Source organism: Maniola hyperantus, chromosome 10 (genome assembly GCF_902806685.2).
Source record: "Maniola hyperantus chromosome 10, iAphHyp1.2, whole genome shotgun sequence".
Taxonomy (NCBI): domain Eukaryota; kingdom Metazoa; phylum Arthropoda; class Insecta; order Lepidoptera; family Nymphalidae; genus Maniola; species Maniola hyperantus.
Genome location: NC_048545.1, coordinates 11,011,663 through 11,030,194, shown reverse-complemented (window position 1 = coordinate 11,030,194; position 18,532 = coordinate 11,011,663). Strand labels below are relative to the sequence as shown.

Genomic DNA, 18,532 nt, shown 5'->3' with positions numbered 1-18,532 from the left:
TTTCCTGTTAAAAGCGCCTTTTGGAACGGAAAATAAATACAGAATACTATTAAAAGGACACCCGTAACCCAATTTGATTACTCCGCCACTTCGCTTCACACCGTTTTTTTTTTAAATAAGAAAAAGACCTCACTCCTAAAATTACGGGCAAACGAGAGCTTTCAAAAGCCCGGTAAATTTCTACAGTTGATATTTCATACATTAAATTCCAGTAAAAGAAAGTAGAGATTTCGTTTTGACCGCTTTGTATTATTCCATTTACTGGATCCAGTACTGAAAACGACCTATGTCCAGCAGTGGACGTCACCAGACCAGACTATGAGACACAAGTCCCAAATTGCCCCTGCCGGGAATTGAGACATAAACCTCCCACTTAGACCACTAAAACCATAGAGCGATCATAGACTGCGTTAGGGATCCAAAAAAATGGGACATCTAAACGAATCCTGTTATGCAAAACTGAAAATAGACTTTTTACACTGTATTTCTCAATTTGATCATCATCATCATAACCAACTCATCGCCGGCCCACACAAAATGAGAAGATTTTGGCCATGGTCCACCACGCAGGCCAGGTGCAGATTGGCAGACTGATTTGATCACTGGGCTGAAATTTTGCTGAATTAAGCTTCCAGCAAGGCAAAAAAAAGGTACCTACGCTAAAAGTGATGTAAACAAATGAACGTACTTCGAAACTGCGAAACAATGCATGACATCCGGCCAGTAAGCTTTCGATGCAGGTAGAGACATATCATTTCGTGGTTGAGTAGGTATTTATTGATATTATAATCACGTAAAATAATTCATTATATTTTAACGTACGGTCAACCAAAGCCCAGGGATAATGGGATAATAATTGTATTTTCCATGCCCACTGAATTATGGTAATTGCCAAATTTGTATTTTGCTATGTGTTTAAATTTAATTTATGAAAATTTCCTTCTACACTTTTAACTGTGCAATCAAATAATAATTATGAAATATTGTTAAATCATTTACAAACGACAAAACAAAAAGTTCATTAAAAATCTGTGGTTATAACAACATCGATTAAATTATTTAGCCGCAAAGCAAAAGATATAGCATCTAAACTAGCCAATAAAGCTTATTTCAAACTACGGGATATTAATTATATAATAGTCCAATTTCTAGAGTAAAAATGTTTAGTGCAAATGTTGGGAACGCTAATATTGACCGGACTGTAATATAATTTATATCCTGTAGTGTGAAAATAAGTTTTAATAGTAACTAGCTTATGCTCGCGACTTCGTCCGCGTGGACTACAAAATTTCGAAACCCTATTTCACCCCCTTAGGAGTTGAATTTTCAAAAATCCTTTCTTAGCGGATGCCTACGTCATAATAGCTATCTGCATGCCAAATTTCAGCCCGATCCGTCCAGTAGTTTGAGCTGTGCGTTGATAGATCAGTCAGTCATTTAGTATTTACTCTAATTAAAGCGATGTTCTCATCGTTCCAGTAGATTACTTCTAAAATGCAACAGCAGCTTAAATATTATTGGCTATACGATTTAATGATACTTTCGCTAAATCTGTAAACTCTGACTACTCTACCATACCCAGATCCATAAAAAGGTAATAAAAATCAGCTATAGTCTATAGTCTATCGTGTCTGAGTTTTATAGCGCAAAATAAACTTTTAAAAATTTACGACTTATAAACGTGAAATTGTTAAAAAGCGTATTTGGTGCCAGCTAGATGTCGACCAAAAATAACCGAGCACATAATATGTACGTTCATTCTAAAATAACCATTGGTTAATAGGTACTAATTAAAATTAAAAACCGGCCAAGTGCGAGTCAGGCTCGCGCAATGAGGGTTCCGTACTACAGTCGTATATTTTCGATATTTTGCACGATAATTCAAAAACTATGATGCATAAAAATAAATGTCTTTTGTGATGTCGACTAACCTTTTTGCTATTTCCTTAAACAGTCTTATAGCGCTATGGACCCCACGGACCAAGGGTCTCGACACCGAATGGGATAAAATCATAATCGGAGCCTAGACCCCTGTATTTGCATGTTTTGGCTTTTTCAGCCGCTTCACATGCCGCACCAGCTCTGTTGTTGGTTCCATGTAGATGGGAAGGGGCCAGCGTGTCTGAACAGGTTGCATCCCATACCAGCACCCGGTCCACCAAGAATTAAGTAATATTGTTTCCACCTATTTCTATTCGTGACTGTTTTCATGAAGATGTAGAATTAGTAGAATAATTGAGCTACATCAGCTAGTTTGCTTCCGCTAGTCCGCTTTCGTTGTAAAAACCGTGTTATAACGAATTTATATGGCAGTTAAAAGATCTGTGTAAAATAGTTCTTCCCGTGGAACAACTTTCTACTTTGCTAACTTTTAAAGTATTCCATATTATAGTAGTGTCTACGTCTATACCGTACTCTTTCCCTCCAAAATGTTCTACGACAAAAGTCCATTTGGCATGAATGTGCCACGTCGAATTTGCTACCGTAAATGGCAGGTTTCGAATCAGAAGTAACATCAGTACACTTAGAACGAGTTTACACGCTTCGATAAAGTTGATAGATTTCAAGCATCGTATTCTATGATTTTATTTTATTTTATTCAGATACAAGTTAGCTCTTGAGTGCAATCTTACCTGGTGATAAGCAATGATGCAGTCTAAGAAGGAAGCAGGCTAACCTGGAAGGGGTATGGCAGTTTTATTAAACCCATACCCTTTTGGTTTCTAGGTCGTCAAGGACCTAGATAGATAGATTTTTATTTCTAAAAGTTTCCGCTGGCGTAGATGAATGCATAAATTCAAGCCAATGTATAATTTAAAACAAAGCCGTTTAGGTCAATTTTATTTTGATCTTATACTATTTTGATACCTGAAATGGCTCAATTTTGTCGATGTGCGAACTCGTACTAAGTCTACAGAATTGAAAAGTTTCTAGCAAACTAAAATACCTACTCAATGCTGTGCGAGCGTAGCACTAACTGAGTATTCAAACCGAAAAGTTTGCGAGATTTCAAAAGCGGTTCTATTTCAAGGTAGGTAGGTATTTTCAAGGCCAAAAGTATTGAGTGTCCTACAGTTAAGAGTTGACTCCGAGTACGTACATTGAACTTTTAAACTGTGTGTTTCATAGGTTGCCTACGATCCATGTATGGTTCAAATATATAGCAACTAATTTCATAAAACTCTTTCTTAGTGAGGGATCTACGTTATAGAGGAAACCTACATGATAAATTTCAAGTTTCGAGACCTCGAATATTATAGTCCGTACAAAATGACTTTTCACGCTCTATTTTACTAATGAGTCAACACAATGGGACATGACAATGTCAAAAGTACAAGAAATAAAATCGTACCTTTGACAATAATCGACACATAAAGTTAAAATGGCGCGTGAAATGTCATTTAGTCATACAAAATGTAGATTACTGTTAGAGCGAGATAGCTAAATGCATTTAAGCTCTTATTAGGAAGTGACGAAATTATAATTTTTTGTCCTTATCACCGTGGCCACTTTTTTTCATTGTCAAGATGTATTTTGTACGTGAGATCTTGACAAACAACGTGAAGTGAGGTTATGTTGACTCAAGTATTTAAATGAAATATTTTAATTATTGAATAGGTACAAGTTATTGTGCAATGGTGGGCTGCAGTATAGCTGAAGTGAACGTAAAACAGAAGGAATAACATTAACATTTTCACAAGTAAGTACCTCTGCTTGAGCGAGAGGGGCTATATAGGGGCCACTAGATACATATCTGTAGGTATATATCTGTGCCGTGCATACATTTAATAATTCAATGGTAATAGCGATAGGTAATAGGTATGAATATCTTAATTAAAATCAAAGCTTATAACGTTGCGAACTATGGGTAACAGTGTTATATAAAATCTAATATAGACGCTTCAGGATAGTCGCAAAGTCATGAATCACTTATATTGCTGAGTTAACTGCAAAACCGATAAATCCAAGAACGACGGTTCTTAGGAACGCTAGTTGAATTTGTTTCGTAAACTGGACATCGAGAATGTTTTAATAGCTTGTGTTCCAGCTCACTGAATAGGTATATACCTAATATAAATACTAAAATAAATAGCTAGATTTAATATTAGAACCTTCTGAATTAGTAGGTATAACATTTTTTAGGGTTTCGTAGCTGAAAAGGAAAAAGGACGCCTTAAATGATCACTTTGTTATCTGTCTGTCTGTCTATCGTGTCTGTCAAGATAACCTAAAGGGTACTTCCCGTTGATCTAGAATCATGAAATTTGGCGGGTAGGTCTCTTAAAGCACATGTAAAGGAAAAAATCCGAAAGCCGTGAATTTATAGTTATATCACAAAAACGATTTTTGTATTCCCGATGAAATAATTTAACTAAGTAAATCAATTATCAAGATAGCGCTGTCCATCGTTAACTTGCAAATTTTTATTATACCTACTGGTTTGAAATTACTTGTACGATAGTGCGGAACCTTTCGTGTGCGAGTTTGACTCGTACTTGACCGGTTTTTTTTATATTAGTAGCGAACAAACGAGCAAGCAGGCCATTTGATGTTCAGAAATTATCACCGCCAATCAGGGGGTTGTGGGTAATGAAACTGCCATAGCCTTTCTAAATTAGCCCGCTTCCATCTTAGACTGCGTCGTGACTTAACATCAGGTAAGATGGCAGTCAAGCGCTAAGTTGTATCAAAGTTCAAAATTCAAATCATCTGTATAAAAATTAGACGAAGTCCTGACTGACTGACTGACCGACTTATATATCAACGCGCAGCCTATTAAACCATTGGTCTTAGGCCGGGTTCCCACTACGCCGGACCGGCAGATCTGCCGAAAACCGGACACCGGACAGAGTGTTCACATTACATCGGATCCCGGAAGAAATTCAGACAGTCCTCAGTTGAATTTGGACCTGCGCGCACAATGGACGACGAAATTGTTGTGTTGTGGTGGTATCTTAATAGAAGGCAAAATAAAAGAAAACATTGGGTACACCCTATTTTACGGGAAAGATTTTCACTTGGAACATTTGAAACATTAATGGGTGAACTTAGAAGAGACGAATCAAAGTTCTTCAATTATTTTCGAATGACAGCAACCACTTTTGACGATTTACTGGGACGACTAGACATAAGAGTACGAGATACAAGTTTCAGAGAATGTATTTGCCCAGAACAAAGATTAGCCATATGTCTAAGGTAAGATTATTTTATGCACTAGATTGCGTAATAATAGTTTTGACGTAGGTACCTACTTAAGACTGTATGAATGAATGAATGTTTGCTATGTATGTTTGTTTCATGAATGTGAATATATATAATGTGTGTGTGTGTGTGAGGGTGTATGTATTTGATAATCATTATGAATTAAAAATGCAAACAATTATTTAAGTATTTATTTGTACTCAAACTTAAATCCCTTCAAAATCTAAGTAATCTGAGTCTTGGGAATGTATGGAACGATTACTAGATGCTGATGGCGAAGCTGGAATCGGATTCGATGTCTGAGATGAAGTTGATGGTATAGATGTTGTTGCCTGTTGATTGCTACTATTATATTGCGTAGAGTATCCAGGGTAGTGTTGATCTTGCGTAGGTATTGGCTGTTGATTGACGCTATTATGTGTGTAGTATCCAGAATACTGATCTGGTCCGGTTATCTGATTATATGAATCACGCCAATGTCCGTAATTTGGTCTCTCATAATTCCTACTTTTAATTTTTTGCAACATTGTCATGACGCTAGCTTGAAATTCTAAAGTCTCTTCGATAGTTAAAGTGTTCAAGATTGGTATAATGCCTTTGAAGAAAGATAGATGATGGTTTTCCTTTTCTGGGTTTATTCTGGAGTCCAAAAACTTTACCATCCTGTCATTTACCTCTTTATTATCAATTTTTTTTTTATCTTTAATTAAAGGTGAACGAAAATCTGATTTCATGCCTACTTCAGTCTCGGTTCTTGCTTTTTTTGAAACTGACTCATGTGGTGGTCGAGGTTCGGAGACTTTTTTCAAAAACATTAATTGCTCGTGATATAAATAATTTCGTGTCTTTTTGGTCGAAGATCCAGATTTAGACTCATCTTTTTGTTTCTTTACTGTCTTAAGCCACGAATCTCGTATATTATTCCATTTAGTTGAAACCTGTTTTCCTGAAATCAATAAAAAAATATCATAAAACAATACAATTTGTTTCTTGGTGACGTATAAAGTAATAATGTATTAACAAAAAATACTTTTTTTTTCAGATATTTAGCTTCAGGATGTTCATTCAAAGAAATACATTACTCATACAGAGTAGGCGTTTCGACAATAAGTAAACTAATAAAAGAAATGACCCACGTCATTTGGGAAAACCTAAAGACAGATTTCCTTAAGCTGCCTGATACTGAGAGAGAATGGGAGGACATCGCTTCAGGATTCGAAAGAAAAGCCAACTTTCCTCACTGTCTTGGAGCAGTAGATGGCAAACATATCAGAATTTTGAAACCAGCCAAGAGTGGTTCTATGTTCTTTAATTACAAGGAGTATTATTCTTTTGTATTAATGGCAGTTGTCGATTCAGAGTACCGATTTATTTTTATTAGTGTGGGCTCATTTGGCAAGGAATGCGATTCCAGTATATTAAAGGATAGTACATTTTGGCAAAAGATCAATGATGGTACTTTAAATGTACCAAAGCCTAGACCGCTTCATGAAAACTTGCACGAAGAATTACCGTTTATACTTGTTGGCGATGAAGGCTTTGCTTTAACACCTAATCTCCTACGTCCATATGGAGGTACACATTTGAATACTGATAAAAAGATTTTTAACTATAGACTAAGTCGAGCAAGAAGGTATGTTGAGTGCGCTTTTGGTATTCTGGCAAATAAGTGGCGAATAATCCATCGAGCTATAGATCTCAACGTAGACACAGCAATTCAAGTAATTAAAGCTTGTGCAGTCTTACATAATTTTGTAAGAGAAAAAGATGGTTTAAATTTTGAAAGTTACCAAAATATAGAACATAGACAAGAACAAGAAACTACACTCATGAATCGAAATGTGTCGAGTCGAGGTGGCCCTAATGCCAACGCTATACGGACATCATTTACTAATTATTTTGTTTCAGATATTGGTTCCGTTCCGTGGCAGGCAGCAGCTATAAAATAAAATTTATCAATGCATTTACATTCTATCAATAAAACATTAAAAACTCACCGTACTGTTTTCTTTCTTTTTCATCCAGTTCATCGAAGTTTGGTTTCAGTATTAAACATACTTCACGCCATGCTGCTAACTTTAAGTTTTTGTCTTTATAAACGTCTTCGGTCTTATCCCACAGAACAGGTCTCTCTTGGACAAGCGTAATTAAAGTTTCTGCTTGAATATCCATGCTAAACGTCTACTTTTACCAGAACATGCGAGCCGAATGACGTGAGTGGAACACGGGCGGGGCGAGGGGAGCACGAGCAGGGCGAGCGGGGGACAGATACCGGCACAAACTCGTTCACATTACTCCGGGCCCGGTCGTTCTACCGGCAATTCGTAGTGACAAAACGTTCGGTAGAAATGCCGGGCTCGGCAAAAATGCCGGACCCGGGATAATGTGAATAGCTTCATATAAATTGTACAGCCACTAGCTCTTCCGGCAGATTTACCGGCGCGGCAGATCTGCCGGTCCGGCGTAGTGGGAACCCGGCCTTAGGGACATGAAATTTGGAGGGTGTATTCTAAGGATTTTTCGAAATTCTACCCCTAAGTAGGGTAAATAGGGGTTGGAAGTTTATATGCAAGTCCTATGTTTTTAAAGTTACAGACGTGAAAATCGGGATTTAGATTACTAGTTTATCCATAAAAAAATTATAAAAAAAACCGACTTCCAAAATCACTACATTTTAATTTTTTTACAATATTTTGGTGTTATAGCGACAATATAAATTCTTTCTACTGTGAAAATACACATTCTGTGAAAATTTCAACTCTCTACCTATTACGGTTCACGAGATACAGCCCGCTGACAAATGGACGGACGGAGTAATTGGGTCCCGTTGGCACCCTAACGGAACCCTAAAAAGTAACCTTTCCCATCTCCCACATTAATCATGACTGAAAATTCAGATATCACAGGCGCAAGGATGTTATAGTGATATTTCTCACGCTTGATTGATGCGACCTATTCGCATGGAGCCTGTTTTGTACGGAAAATAGAAAAGTATAACAAATAGCCGAACAGCGCTATGCCCTTACGACAAGTGATTTTTCAAGTGTGGATTTTACCAACAAATACCAAAGTTATTTCTATAGATATGCCAATGCATATGCCAATCTTTTTTAATCCAAGTCCACTGCCGAGCACAGGTTTCCTCTCAGAATGAGAAGGGTACAGGCCATAGTCCACCACGCTGGCTAAATGTGACTTGGCATACTTCACATGCCTTTGGAGAACTCTCAGGCGCACAGGTTTCCTCAGGATGTTTTTTTCAACGTCAAAGCAAGCGATATACTAATTGCTTAAAACTCACATAATATGACTCCTGAAAGAGTTGCGTGTTCGGAGCCGAAAGTCGCATGTGTTAATTTATAGTATAACCGATCTCCATTCTAAATATCAGCCAAATCCATACACACATACACACAAACTTTCGCCTTTATAATATTATTGTGATTATTTATTTTCTTTGCAAATGTCTTTCTTTAACATTGACCTTGAATAATTTTTTTTTGCAAAAGTCAGATCGATGGGGACTTTTCACATTTCATTTATAATGGTGTTCCAAACATTTGTACAATTTCAGCTCTATACTAAGTCTATTTTGACTGGGCTACCAGGTAAGTGTAAGTACTTAATTTAGTTTAAGACACGGATCATTAATAATGATAATATTATGTTGGTAAACGCGTCATGTTTAGCAACAAACATATTCTAATCCTACTTAGTGAATATTCAATGAGTCAACAGAATGTATGTTATGATAAATGTTTTAGTAAGCGTTACATTATGTAATCAAGATGACGTCTAATGACGTAACTAACTCAATGTCTAACACCGAATTTTAGCCACCGAGCTCATTTGACATTGGTTGGTTCTACATTGATTTTTTACTGAGTGGGTTCAAGTTTTTAAAATCCCGTGGGAACTCTTTAACTAGCCTATGTCCGGGATACAAGCTATCGCTGTACCAAATTTCGTCATAATCGGTTGAATGGATGCACCGTGAAAGGTTAGCAGATAGACAGACAGACACACTTTCGCATTTATAATATTAGTATGGATTCTGTACTACGACTTTGACCGCGTACAAAAGGCACGTACCTACTCAGCACAAAAATGTCTGACTATCAACCGGAAATGTTTTACTTTTGATTTTACAGCAAAACTCATTTTCGGGCCTCGTAAAAGTATGTAGGTATAATTTACAGCGTTTTCCGTTAGCTATTGTGTTCCCTTAGTTTTTATGACGCAACAAAACATCTCTATTCTTTGTTCTGGTTATTACTTGTGATATCAACTTATCTCTCTACACCGACATAATAGGTAGTATCTTTACTCATACTGATTGGTTTCTTAAATAACTTTTACTATAAAAACGATGATGTGATGAGATATTTTGACGCTTATTCAGTACAGATGCTATAGTCCAAAGCAAAAACATGGTACACCTCTATTGGCCTAGACAATCCGCATTCCTCAGGATTCTCGACATAAGCCTAAGCGTATACGGAGACGCAGGCCGCACAGGCGACACAGTTTGCACAGCGCCGTATTTTGTGTACAATACGTTATAAAGAAGAGCGTACCTATACAGGCACAGATAAGGCTTGTGCAGAAATGCGTCGCGCATTCCCTGCGCTGTGCTGCGCGGCATGCGTCTCCGTATACGCTTGGGCTATACAATATACATCGATGACTTACGCTAAAACCGCAGGCGTCTTCAACTCGGTTGTAACTCTATAACTGTTACTTTGACGGTCTATCACACACAGAACGAATCACGAGTCTACAATCTGTGAGCCTGTTGCAATTTACGCTAATTTCATTGTTTGAAGTTACATAGGTACATGTGTAACAAATGTGAGATTGTGGCACCTATTTTTAAAAGGACTATTGTTAGAAACGCGGTTTCTATGCTTTATCGTTCACTGCATAATACACGAAAGAAATGGTGACAGTACAACAGGACGTCACACAACGCGTGTATAATGCGTAAAAAATGAGTTTTCACGGGCCATTTTAACTTTACGTCTTAAATGTAGTCAAGGGATAGCAATAGATTTAGACGTGTCATTTTAGTTTAGTTTAGAGATTGTGTACAAGAGAATCGGCCCATCATGTTAAAAAAAAGATTTTAGTTCTTATTTTAAAGGTGAACCATACTTTTGACATGCCATTTGACAAGTCATTTTGTACGGACTATTATTTTCAAATGTCCTCTCGACCAAATTTCGACCAAGGTGATAAGTCTTCAATTGTCAATTGAGACTATAGCCTAATAGTCTTGTCTCATTTAAATAACCATCCTGTAGGTATATTGCATTTTATCATAGTTTGAATCATATTGCTCGAGCATGCTTCAACGATTACAATTTACAAAGTTTAATGAAAATGATAAGCGCTTTTTGCACTTCCGAGCTTTTCATACCTCTAGCGTAGTGACCGATTGTATGTAATATGCCTTAGTACGAAATGTTAAGGTTTATTTTTAGTTAGCTTTTGAGGTGAGATTGCCTTTGTACCTTGAACATAGTTTGCTTTGTGTTTGTATTCGGAAATGTACAACATTTTTTCACTTTTTGTGTCAGGACACAGCCCTACATCAATATTGACCTAGTCTTATTTATAAATAGGAAGCTTCGTTTATATAATACTAGATGATGTCGCTTGGTCCTCGTGGATCTAGGTTCTAAAAACCCCCGGTGGAACTCGTTGATTTTCGATCAAGCTATATCTATACCAAACTTCATCGAAATCAGTTTAACGAATGGCCCGTGAAAAATTTCATGATATTACGCACATATTAACATATTAATATATGGTACTACGCATCTTTAAAACAAATTGTCTACTGTGTAAATCTTATTTCTAAGGATGAACAATACAGTCTTGTCAAAGACTCTCTAGGGGGAAGTGAAGATACGTTCGCCACAAGAACTCAGACGATTTATTTCACTGTGACTGCCGACACCGACGTCTGGGGTGGGATTTCTGGAATCTGTTCTGCGATATGGATTTGCATTTTACTTTGCGGCAATATTAGAAAAGTTTTATTCATAATTTTGCGGTCTTTGACAAAATGGATTCCGATTTGATTTGATAAATCAGATTTGTTTTATTCTGAAAATCACTGACTTTTTTGTTACCTACTTAGTAGTAGGTAGGTATCATCCTATCGATGCAACGCCCTGCCAGGCACCCTTAAAATTCATAAATTGTTAAACTTTAAGGTTGCTCCGATACTAAGAGTCTGGCAATGCATGACGTGATTTCTAATACTATTCCTAATTCAATTCTAGTTATTATTTCAAATAACCGAAATATAACAAATAACCGCTTTTCCTGTTATGTCCACTTTGGGCAAACCTCCCCTATGGTTCTAGGTTTTTTTAAAAATCCCTTGGGAACTCTTTGATTGTCCGGGATAAAAAGTAGCTTACGTCCTTCCTCGGGATGCAAGCTATCTCTATTCATTTGTACTTATCTAAGTTCTAAACTATATTCTTAAGATGTAGTTAGGAGTACCTATTTGCTGTCATGCTTTGTGAATTTAAGTGGTATTAAGTAACAAAAGACAACAATTTTACGACATTTTTACAATGGTAGCGGCAGAATTGACTACTTGACTGGTAGGTATCCTATGTCAAAGACTGGTAGTCAAATGTTATGATACATCGTATATACATGAAGCTTTGAAACTCCATACGTAACTTGGACCTTATGACCAACCCATAGCCTGCCATTTTCGAAGCACATTTTAAAAAAAGAATATTAGCCATGTTAAATGACTAGAATATTCCCCTTACTCCAACTAAGCGTCAAGCTTGTACTAGGAGTAGGTACGACAATAGTGCAACGGGCGGGGTTTGAACCGTCGACCTTTCGGTTTACAGTCCACTCCTTTACCGGTTGAGCTATTGTAGGTGTCAAAAGGTGCGTAAACCCCGCACCAATATTTACTTACGGTACGCGGCAGAAAGTAATGTACGTCTACCTTTAGAATGAGATTTTGGCTTTGTAGAGCGTTGTCTCTGTCATTCATACCTATATGACGTTTTGTCGGTCTCAACGACAGAGGAAATGCTTTACAAATCTGCTATCTCCTTCTAAAGGTCGATGTACATTCCTTTCGGTATTTAAATTGTGTCGCTACACGTACAGACTCGTATCTAGCAATTTGTCTAAACTTTCCATAAACAAATTGTACGAGCCTTCAAAAAATCAAAATCAAATTACCTAGTTTATTTTATATAGGACAGCATGGTGCCACTTATGATAATTCAAGACTTTACCAGCGGTTCGGAATGAAGATTCTTCTATAAATGTAAATTACAAAATTTCGCGATTCTAACTTCAAAACTGACAGACTTTCATACAAACTTCACACTCATATTTTACCCCTTTAGGGGTTGAATTTTGAAAAATCCTTTCTTAGCGGATGCCTACGTCATAATAGCTGTCTGCATGCAAAAATTTCAGCGCGATCCGTCCAGTAGTTTGAGCTGTGCGTTGATAGATCAGTCAGTCAGTCAGTCAGTCAGCTAGTCAGTCAGTCAGTCACCTTTTCCTTTTATATATAGACTACCTACTAGAACTATGCCGTACCGTGCCGAGTTCGTTTTCAAATTAATTACTCAAACGAATCCCATGACATCACCTCGTCCTGTGATGCAGAAATATCATCAGGAAATGTAATCCGTTGCAACCTCGGAGTACTGTGGTATATTCAACACAGAGGTACTTTGAGGTCACAGCACTCGCAAAATCACATTAACTTTTCGGATACACAAGTAGACCGACGCGACGCCATGACGTCAATCGTTTCTATGTAAAACTTTTTTCGATTAAAACTAATAAAAGTAGAAAATGAAGTAGCACCGACAAGTCATGATAAAATTTTGTGAAAAACACCTTTTGTAACGATAAAATACTTAGCTTATTGTACAATTTTCCTCTTTCCAAGATACAAAGTAGCCTATATCCGTATCCGGAATAAAAGCTTGCATTGTAGGTAATTGATGACGCCCGCGATGTGAATTTAGATTTTTTGAAAATCCCGTGAGAACTGTTTAATTTTTCGGAACAAAAAGTAGGCTATGTCCTTCCCCGAGATGAAAGCTATATCAGAGCCAAGTTTCGTTAGACTGGCGGGTTGTGATTGTGAAAATCTAGCAGACAGACACACTTTTGTATCTATCATATTAGTATGGAGTATGGATCATTGACTCATCGGGCGTTTGTGCACTCATCCGTGAAATCACGGATTCCGCAAAACTACGAATTGAATGAGAACGTATTTGTATGACGGCCACTTCGAAGAATCATGGATACGAATTGAATACGGATGAGTGCACAAACACCCTTACCTCATTAAAACAGTGAGTGAATTAAATGATAAGTACTCTAGCGTGAAAACAGATATAGTAAGTGTGGTCGAAATGAGTGAAATTTGTCACGACGTTAGAGGTGAGTTATGGTGGGCATCGCGTCAGGCCAGAGGCGTGGAGCTCACTTATCAAAGCTTAACGAAGATTTATTCGCCCACTTGTCTTATTTCCGTTGCTCCTTATGATTTATCTCTCCTTTTTTACTAAACGCGCAGTGTTATTTTTCTGCCTCGATTCGATGTTTTCTTTCTTTTGGAAAGATTTACTTACTATTTGTTCATAGATATTTTTTCTATGCTAGATTGTGTGTTAGACTTTTGCTACTACTAATTTCATATTTTTAGAAACTTTCTCATTAGTTACAACAGTAGAATCGTTCAACTCTACCAAAGTACCTATAATAATAAATATCCCTACTACATCTTCTCTCGGTCGGTTTCTGTATCTGCTACCTTTTCACGGTCCATCCGTTTAACCTATTTTGACGTTTGGTACAGAGACAGATTGTATCTTGAAGATGGATTTAATCTCGTATAGGTATCTACTAATAACCAATAGTCTAATAACCATAGAGTTATCACACGATTATAAAAAAAACCTAAATCCACGCAGATTAAGTCGCGGGAATCCGCTATTTATTAATAACTAGCTTATGCCCGCGACTTCGTCCGCGTGGACTACAAAATTTCAAAACCCTATTTCACCCCCTTAGGAGTTGAATTTTCAAAAATCCTTTCTTAGCGGATGCCTACGTCATAATAACTATCTGCATGCCAAATTTCAGCCCGATCCGTCCAGTAGTTTGAGCTGTGCGTTGATAGATCAGTCAGTCAGTCAGTCACTTTTTCCTTTTATATATATAGAGGAGAAGATATAGCTAGTGTTAGGTGGATTGTTGATAGTGTGTTAGATGAATAATGTTGATAGTCTGCACACGGCCTAGCACCCTCTGACATTCTCCAAGAGTCTATGGTTTTGGGTAGACTCTACACTTGATGGTGACGCTTAGATATGAATAGTGCGTTGTACTGATTTGTAAATTAATTAAATAAGAAACAGTTATTAAACTAGTTAAAGTATATCAAAGTGGTTTTGATTCTAACACTAGGTACATCCAAAAGAATATATATTACATAGTATAATAGGTAGGTATATATACAGCTAGTAAAGTCACTGTACCGACTCTGTTTATATATCGTCATGTAGCCATAAAAAAGGATACCTATAAAACACTACTATTATAGTATTTCATAAACATAAATAAAGATACTTATTTACATAATCAGTATAATAAAAACATCGTTTCGTACTTCAAACAATATACACCAGGAGGGACATAAAATGTGTAACTACAGATTATTGTCTGTATGTATTCTAAGTATATATTTTGTCTTCACTATAAATAAAAAAGGATAAAAGCATGCATACGTTGTTAAGCATAACATAAATGGGCTAACGCAGACGACTATGTTTAATCTGGGACCAATTTTTAGAGTTCCGTACCTCAGAAGGAAAAACGGAACCCTTATAGGATCACTTTGTTGTTGATTGCATCATCACTTACCACCAGATGAGATTGCAGTCAAGGGCTAACTTGTATCTGAAAAAAAAAGTCACCTTCTCCTTTATATTTAGAATATTTAGAAGATTGGACCGACCTTTGTCGATCGTCTCCTATATGCGTAAGATAAAAACAAAGTTACTGGCAAAAAGGTAAATGCGAAAGGCTTGTTGGGAGTTAACCCTTATTCGACTGTCTGATTGAAATCCCTAGATAAATTTAGTTTAGATTTACGAGATAATGGGGCCAATTCTCTGGTACACAATTTCTAAACTAAACTAAATTAACAGGTCTAAATGTAGTGCTGTCCTTTTCCGCAAGCAACATTATGAAAGGGATAGCAATAGATTTAGACGTGCCATTTTAGTTTAGTTTAGAGATTGTGTACAATGGAATTAGCCACAATGTTGTATACTAAAGCAGATCGCACAGAGCCGCGAGAGCCGTGAGAGCCGCAAAATGTTGTCAGTAGCATCGGATGCCCCGTAAAAATCTGTTATAGAAGTTTAGCACCAATCTGACGCACAATATGCAACAAGCGCAACTTTAATAAAAATTAGTTGAACCCCAAGTTGAAAGCTCACTCTAGTGCAAGTGTAGTTAAAAAATAAAACCAAAATATTATATACCCCTAACCATTAGTTGAAGAATTTTCACGGATCCTTTTTAGCATCCGTAAGCTCATCTTGTACAGTTTTTTCATCGTAGATCAAGTAAATCCTTTATGATTTCCCAGAAGGTTTCCGCGAAGTCTGAAAATAAACAAATACTATTTTATGGAATACCTCCCAGATTTAATAATTTAGTAGATACCAAAATAACAAAGTTAAAGAGTATGGTCCAATAATACCTACTAGCTGCATTTGCGCTAATCTGGTGCTTTTCGGCAACAAATGGGTATTGGGTCTCAATTCCAAAGGATCAAGAGATTTGGCTTTTGGTTATCAATGTATTTAACCCAGCGTAATAAATATTTTTTCGGAAACCAGCTAACGAGGGAGCTCTTCATCTAGAGCTAAAAATGAATAGGTTTATTATGTTCATAGTAATTATTTAAACTTATGGTAAACGAAATATTACTTTTGAAAGTGCTCAATTGTATAATAAACTTCCTAAAAATATTAAAGATTGCAAAAGTGTAAACATTTTTAAAAAACTACTCAAAGCCCATTTTAGCAGTAAAACTTAAACATAAATAATCTTATGAAATTAATTGCTAACTTATCAAGTAGAAACAATATTTTTTGTTGCCACATCTAGTAACCAGTTTTGAATGAATCTATGTAATCTTTGCAGTGAATCAGCCGTGGCTCGCGTCGTCCGTCGATCGACCCGCGATGCGTCGGTATAATTTTGATGATGATGGTGCTTTAAAATTTTAAAACTACCTACTAGTGTAATTATTATAAAATAATATCATACTTAACATGTACCTACTAGAAATTAGAAATGTATATAACCTATGATTACCTACTTAACCTATTTTAATTCGGTACCTAGTACCTACCATGTATTCACTGTGCGCTTTAAGATACAATTTTGTAACCCACTTTTTAATAGCCTGTAAGTTCCATGTAAGTGGAAATTTCTTTATGGAACAATAAATGTCTTAAACCAGAATTAACGAAAAGTTAGGAGCACGTTTGGATATAACCTTTGTTTAATGCAGCTGTCTCTCTTTTACTCGTGCAAAATAATATACCACGATGTAGTTAACTCTTCATCAAAGATTCTATTTCAAAATAAATGTTTTGAATCACTCACTGACTCATCAACGCCCAGTCCAAACCCAGAAAGCTAAAATTTTGCACAGAGCCGAATTTCTCAAAATTCTTACGGGATAGGGCATAGAAGAGAATTTACATTTTCGTTGAGCAAAGTCGCGGGGGTCGCTAGTTTTACAATACGCATCGACCCGTTGCTTCTCAGTCCCTAGCCAAAGGTAGTCTGGGAGAGATCACTTTGGCGGTAAGTCCGCCTTTGCATAGACCGGACCTAGGCAAAGGGGCACTATTTTTACACGACTTCAGAGCAAACTGTATTATGATATTATGTTTTTACTTACTCTAGATTTGATTTATTTCTGTTTCCGTTTCCTTTGGCTGTTAGAAAGTATACAAAGAGACTATCTTTATCCTTTATTTTTTTTTAAATGAATGAACTAGAGGCTCTTATGTTATTTGTTTCAGAAATAAGACAAACAATAATAATATTACCTGCTGCGTCGTATATTTCTTGTGGGAACTTCATCTTATTTGTACAACTTTATTTCATTTCATGACTCGCGGAAACTGTGTCATTGTTCTGGCTCCGTTATCCGACGAAAGTAAACTCGTAACTCAGTTATTTGTTTTGCGGTGAAAAGTTTTTCAAGTTAATCAATTAGCCTAGCGAAAGGCATACTTCTAACGATGATAGCCACACTAGAAGTTTATATTACACATCCACACGAAGTTTGTAAAATTAAAGTTTTTGAGATCTCTTTCTATGCCCCAGTTTACGAATTTTGTAACAGTTTATACAATTCATGACGACAGACTATGAAAAACTTTCGTCAAAATGGATTGAGTTTTAATACTTAGTAAGTATATTATGTATTTAATTAATTCATTATTCTGACTTTTTGTGTAAGGACGAAGTCTACATATTCTTGCAAAGGACAAATACCTTAAGGTCGATTCCATCGTTAAAGTAATAAACCCAGGCCTCGTGAAGTAAATGGGTAACTGAATTTGAAGATCAGAATTTAGCCTGGCATGCTGACTTAGCTATTAGTTGAGATACTTCTTCGAGGCACGGAGGAATCCTTATACCAAATTCCCAGTCCAGTCCAGGCCCAGTCAAGCAGTACACAATATATCATCATCATGATCAACCCGTCACCGGCCTACTACTGAGCAGGTGTCTCTTGAAAGGTTTAGGCCATAGTTCGCCACGCCAGCCCAGTGCGAATTAGTCGACTTCACACACCTTTGAGAACTTTTTGGAGAACTCTCAAGCATGCCGGTTTCCTCACGATGTTTTCCGTCACCGGTAAAGCAAGTAATTTAGTTGCTCAAGATTAAAACGCACATAGTCCGGAAAAGTCAGACGTGCGTGCCTTATAGGGTCGTACCCCCGACCTTTTGAATAAAAGGCCGTATTTATTAGATATTCTGTAGTATATAGGAGATTGGATACACCTATGGATAGGTACACTAATAAACTAAGTAGCAATTGTTTATAGGATAAATTTTTACCATTATGAGCTGTTATGGAAGTAATTAAGACGTGTAATAACCATTTTAAATTATTGATTAAACTAAAAAAGTACGTCAAATCATTGTGACATCACATGCCAGTATGTCTTAGAAACTCGCATACTAAGCGCGTGATTTGATGCTTTATAAAA

General features: G+C 36.7%; 1 protein-coding gene and 1 pseudogene across 1 annotated transcript; one reads left to right on the top strand and one right to left on the bottom strand.

Moving 5' to 3' along the window:
• The first annotated feature begins 4,793 nt into the window (after positions 1-4,793).
• LOC117986124 (uncharacterized) lies at positions 4,794-6,827 on the top strand (annotated as a pseudogene).
• On the bottom strand, positions 5,380-7,484 carry LOC138402936 (uncharacterized). Its single transcript, XM_069501517.1, has 2 exons — positions 7,200-7,484; positions 5,380-6,148 (listed from the first exon to the last, which is right to left on the bottom strand). The coding sequence occupies exons 1-2, from the start codon at positions 7,372-7,374 to the stop codon at positions 5,409-5,411; spliced, it is 915 nt and encodes a 304-aa protein (XP_069357618.1). The 5' UTR covers positions 7,375-7,484; the 3' UTR covers positions 5,380-5,408.
• Between the last annotated feature and the right edge of the window lie 11,048 nt (positions 7,485-18,532).

Excerpts from the sequence above, each read along its gene's own strand:
- LOC138402936 (XM_069501517.1), bottom strand. The coding sequence starts at position 7,374 with ATGGATATTCAAGCAGAAACTTTAATTACGCTTGTCCAAGAGAGACCT. Across the intron at positions 6,149-7,199 it reads AAAAGAAAGAAAACAGTACG|GAAAACAGGTTTCAACTAAA; the intron begins GTGAGTTTTTAA and ends TATTGATTTCAG.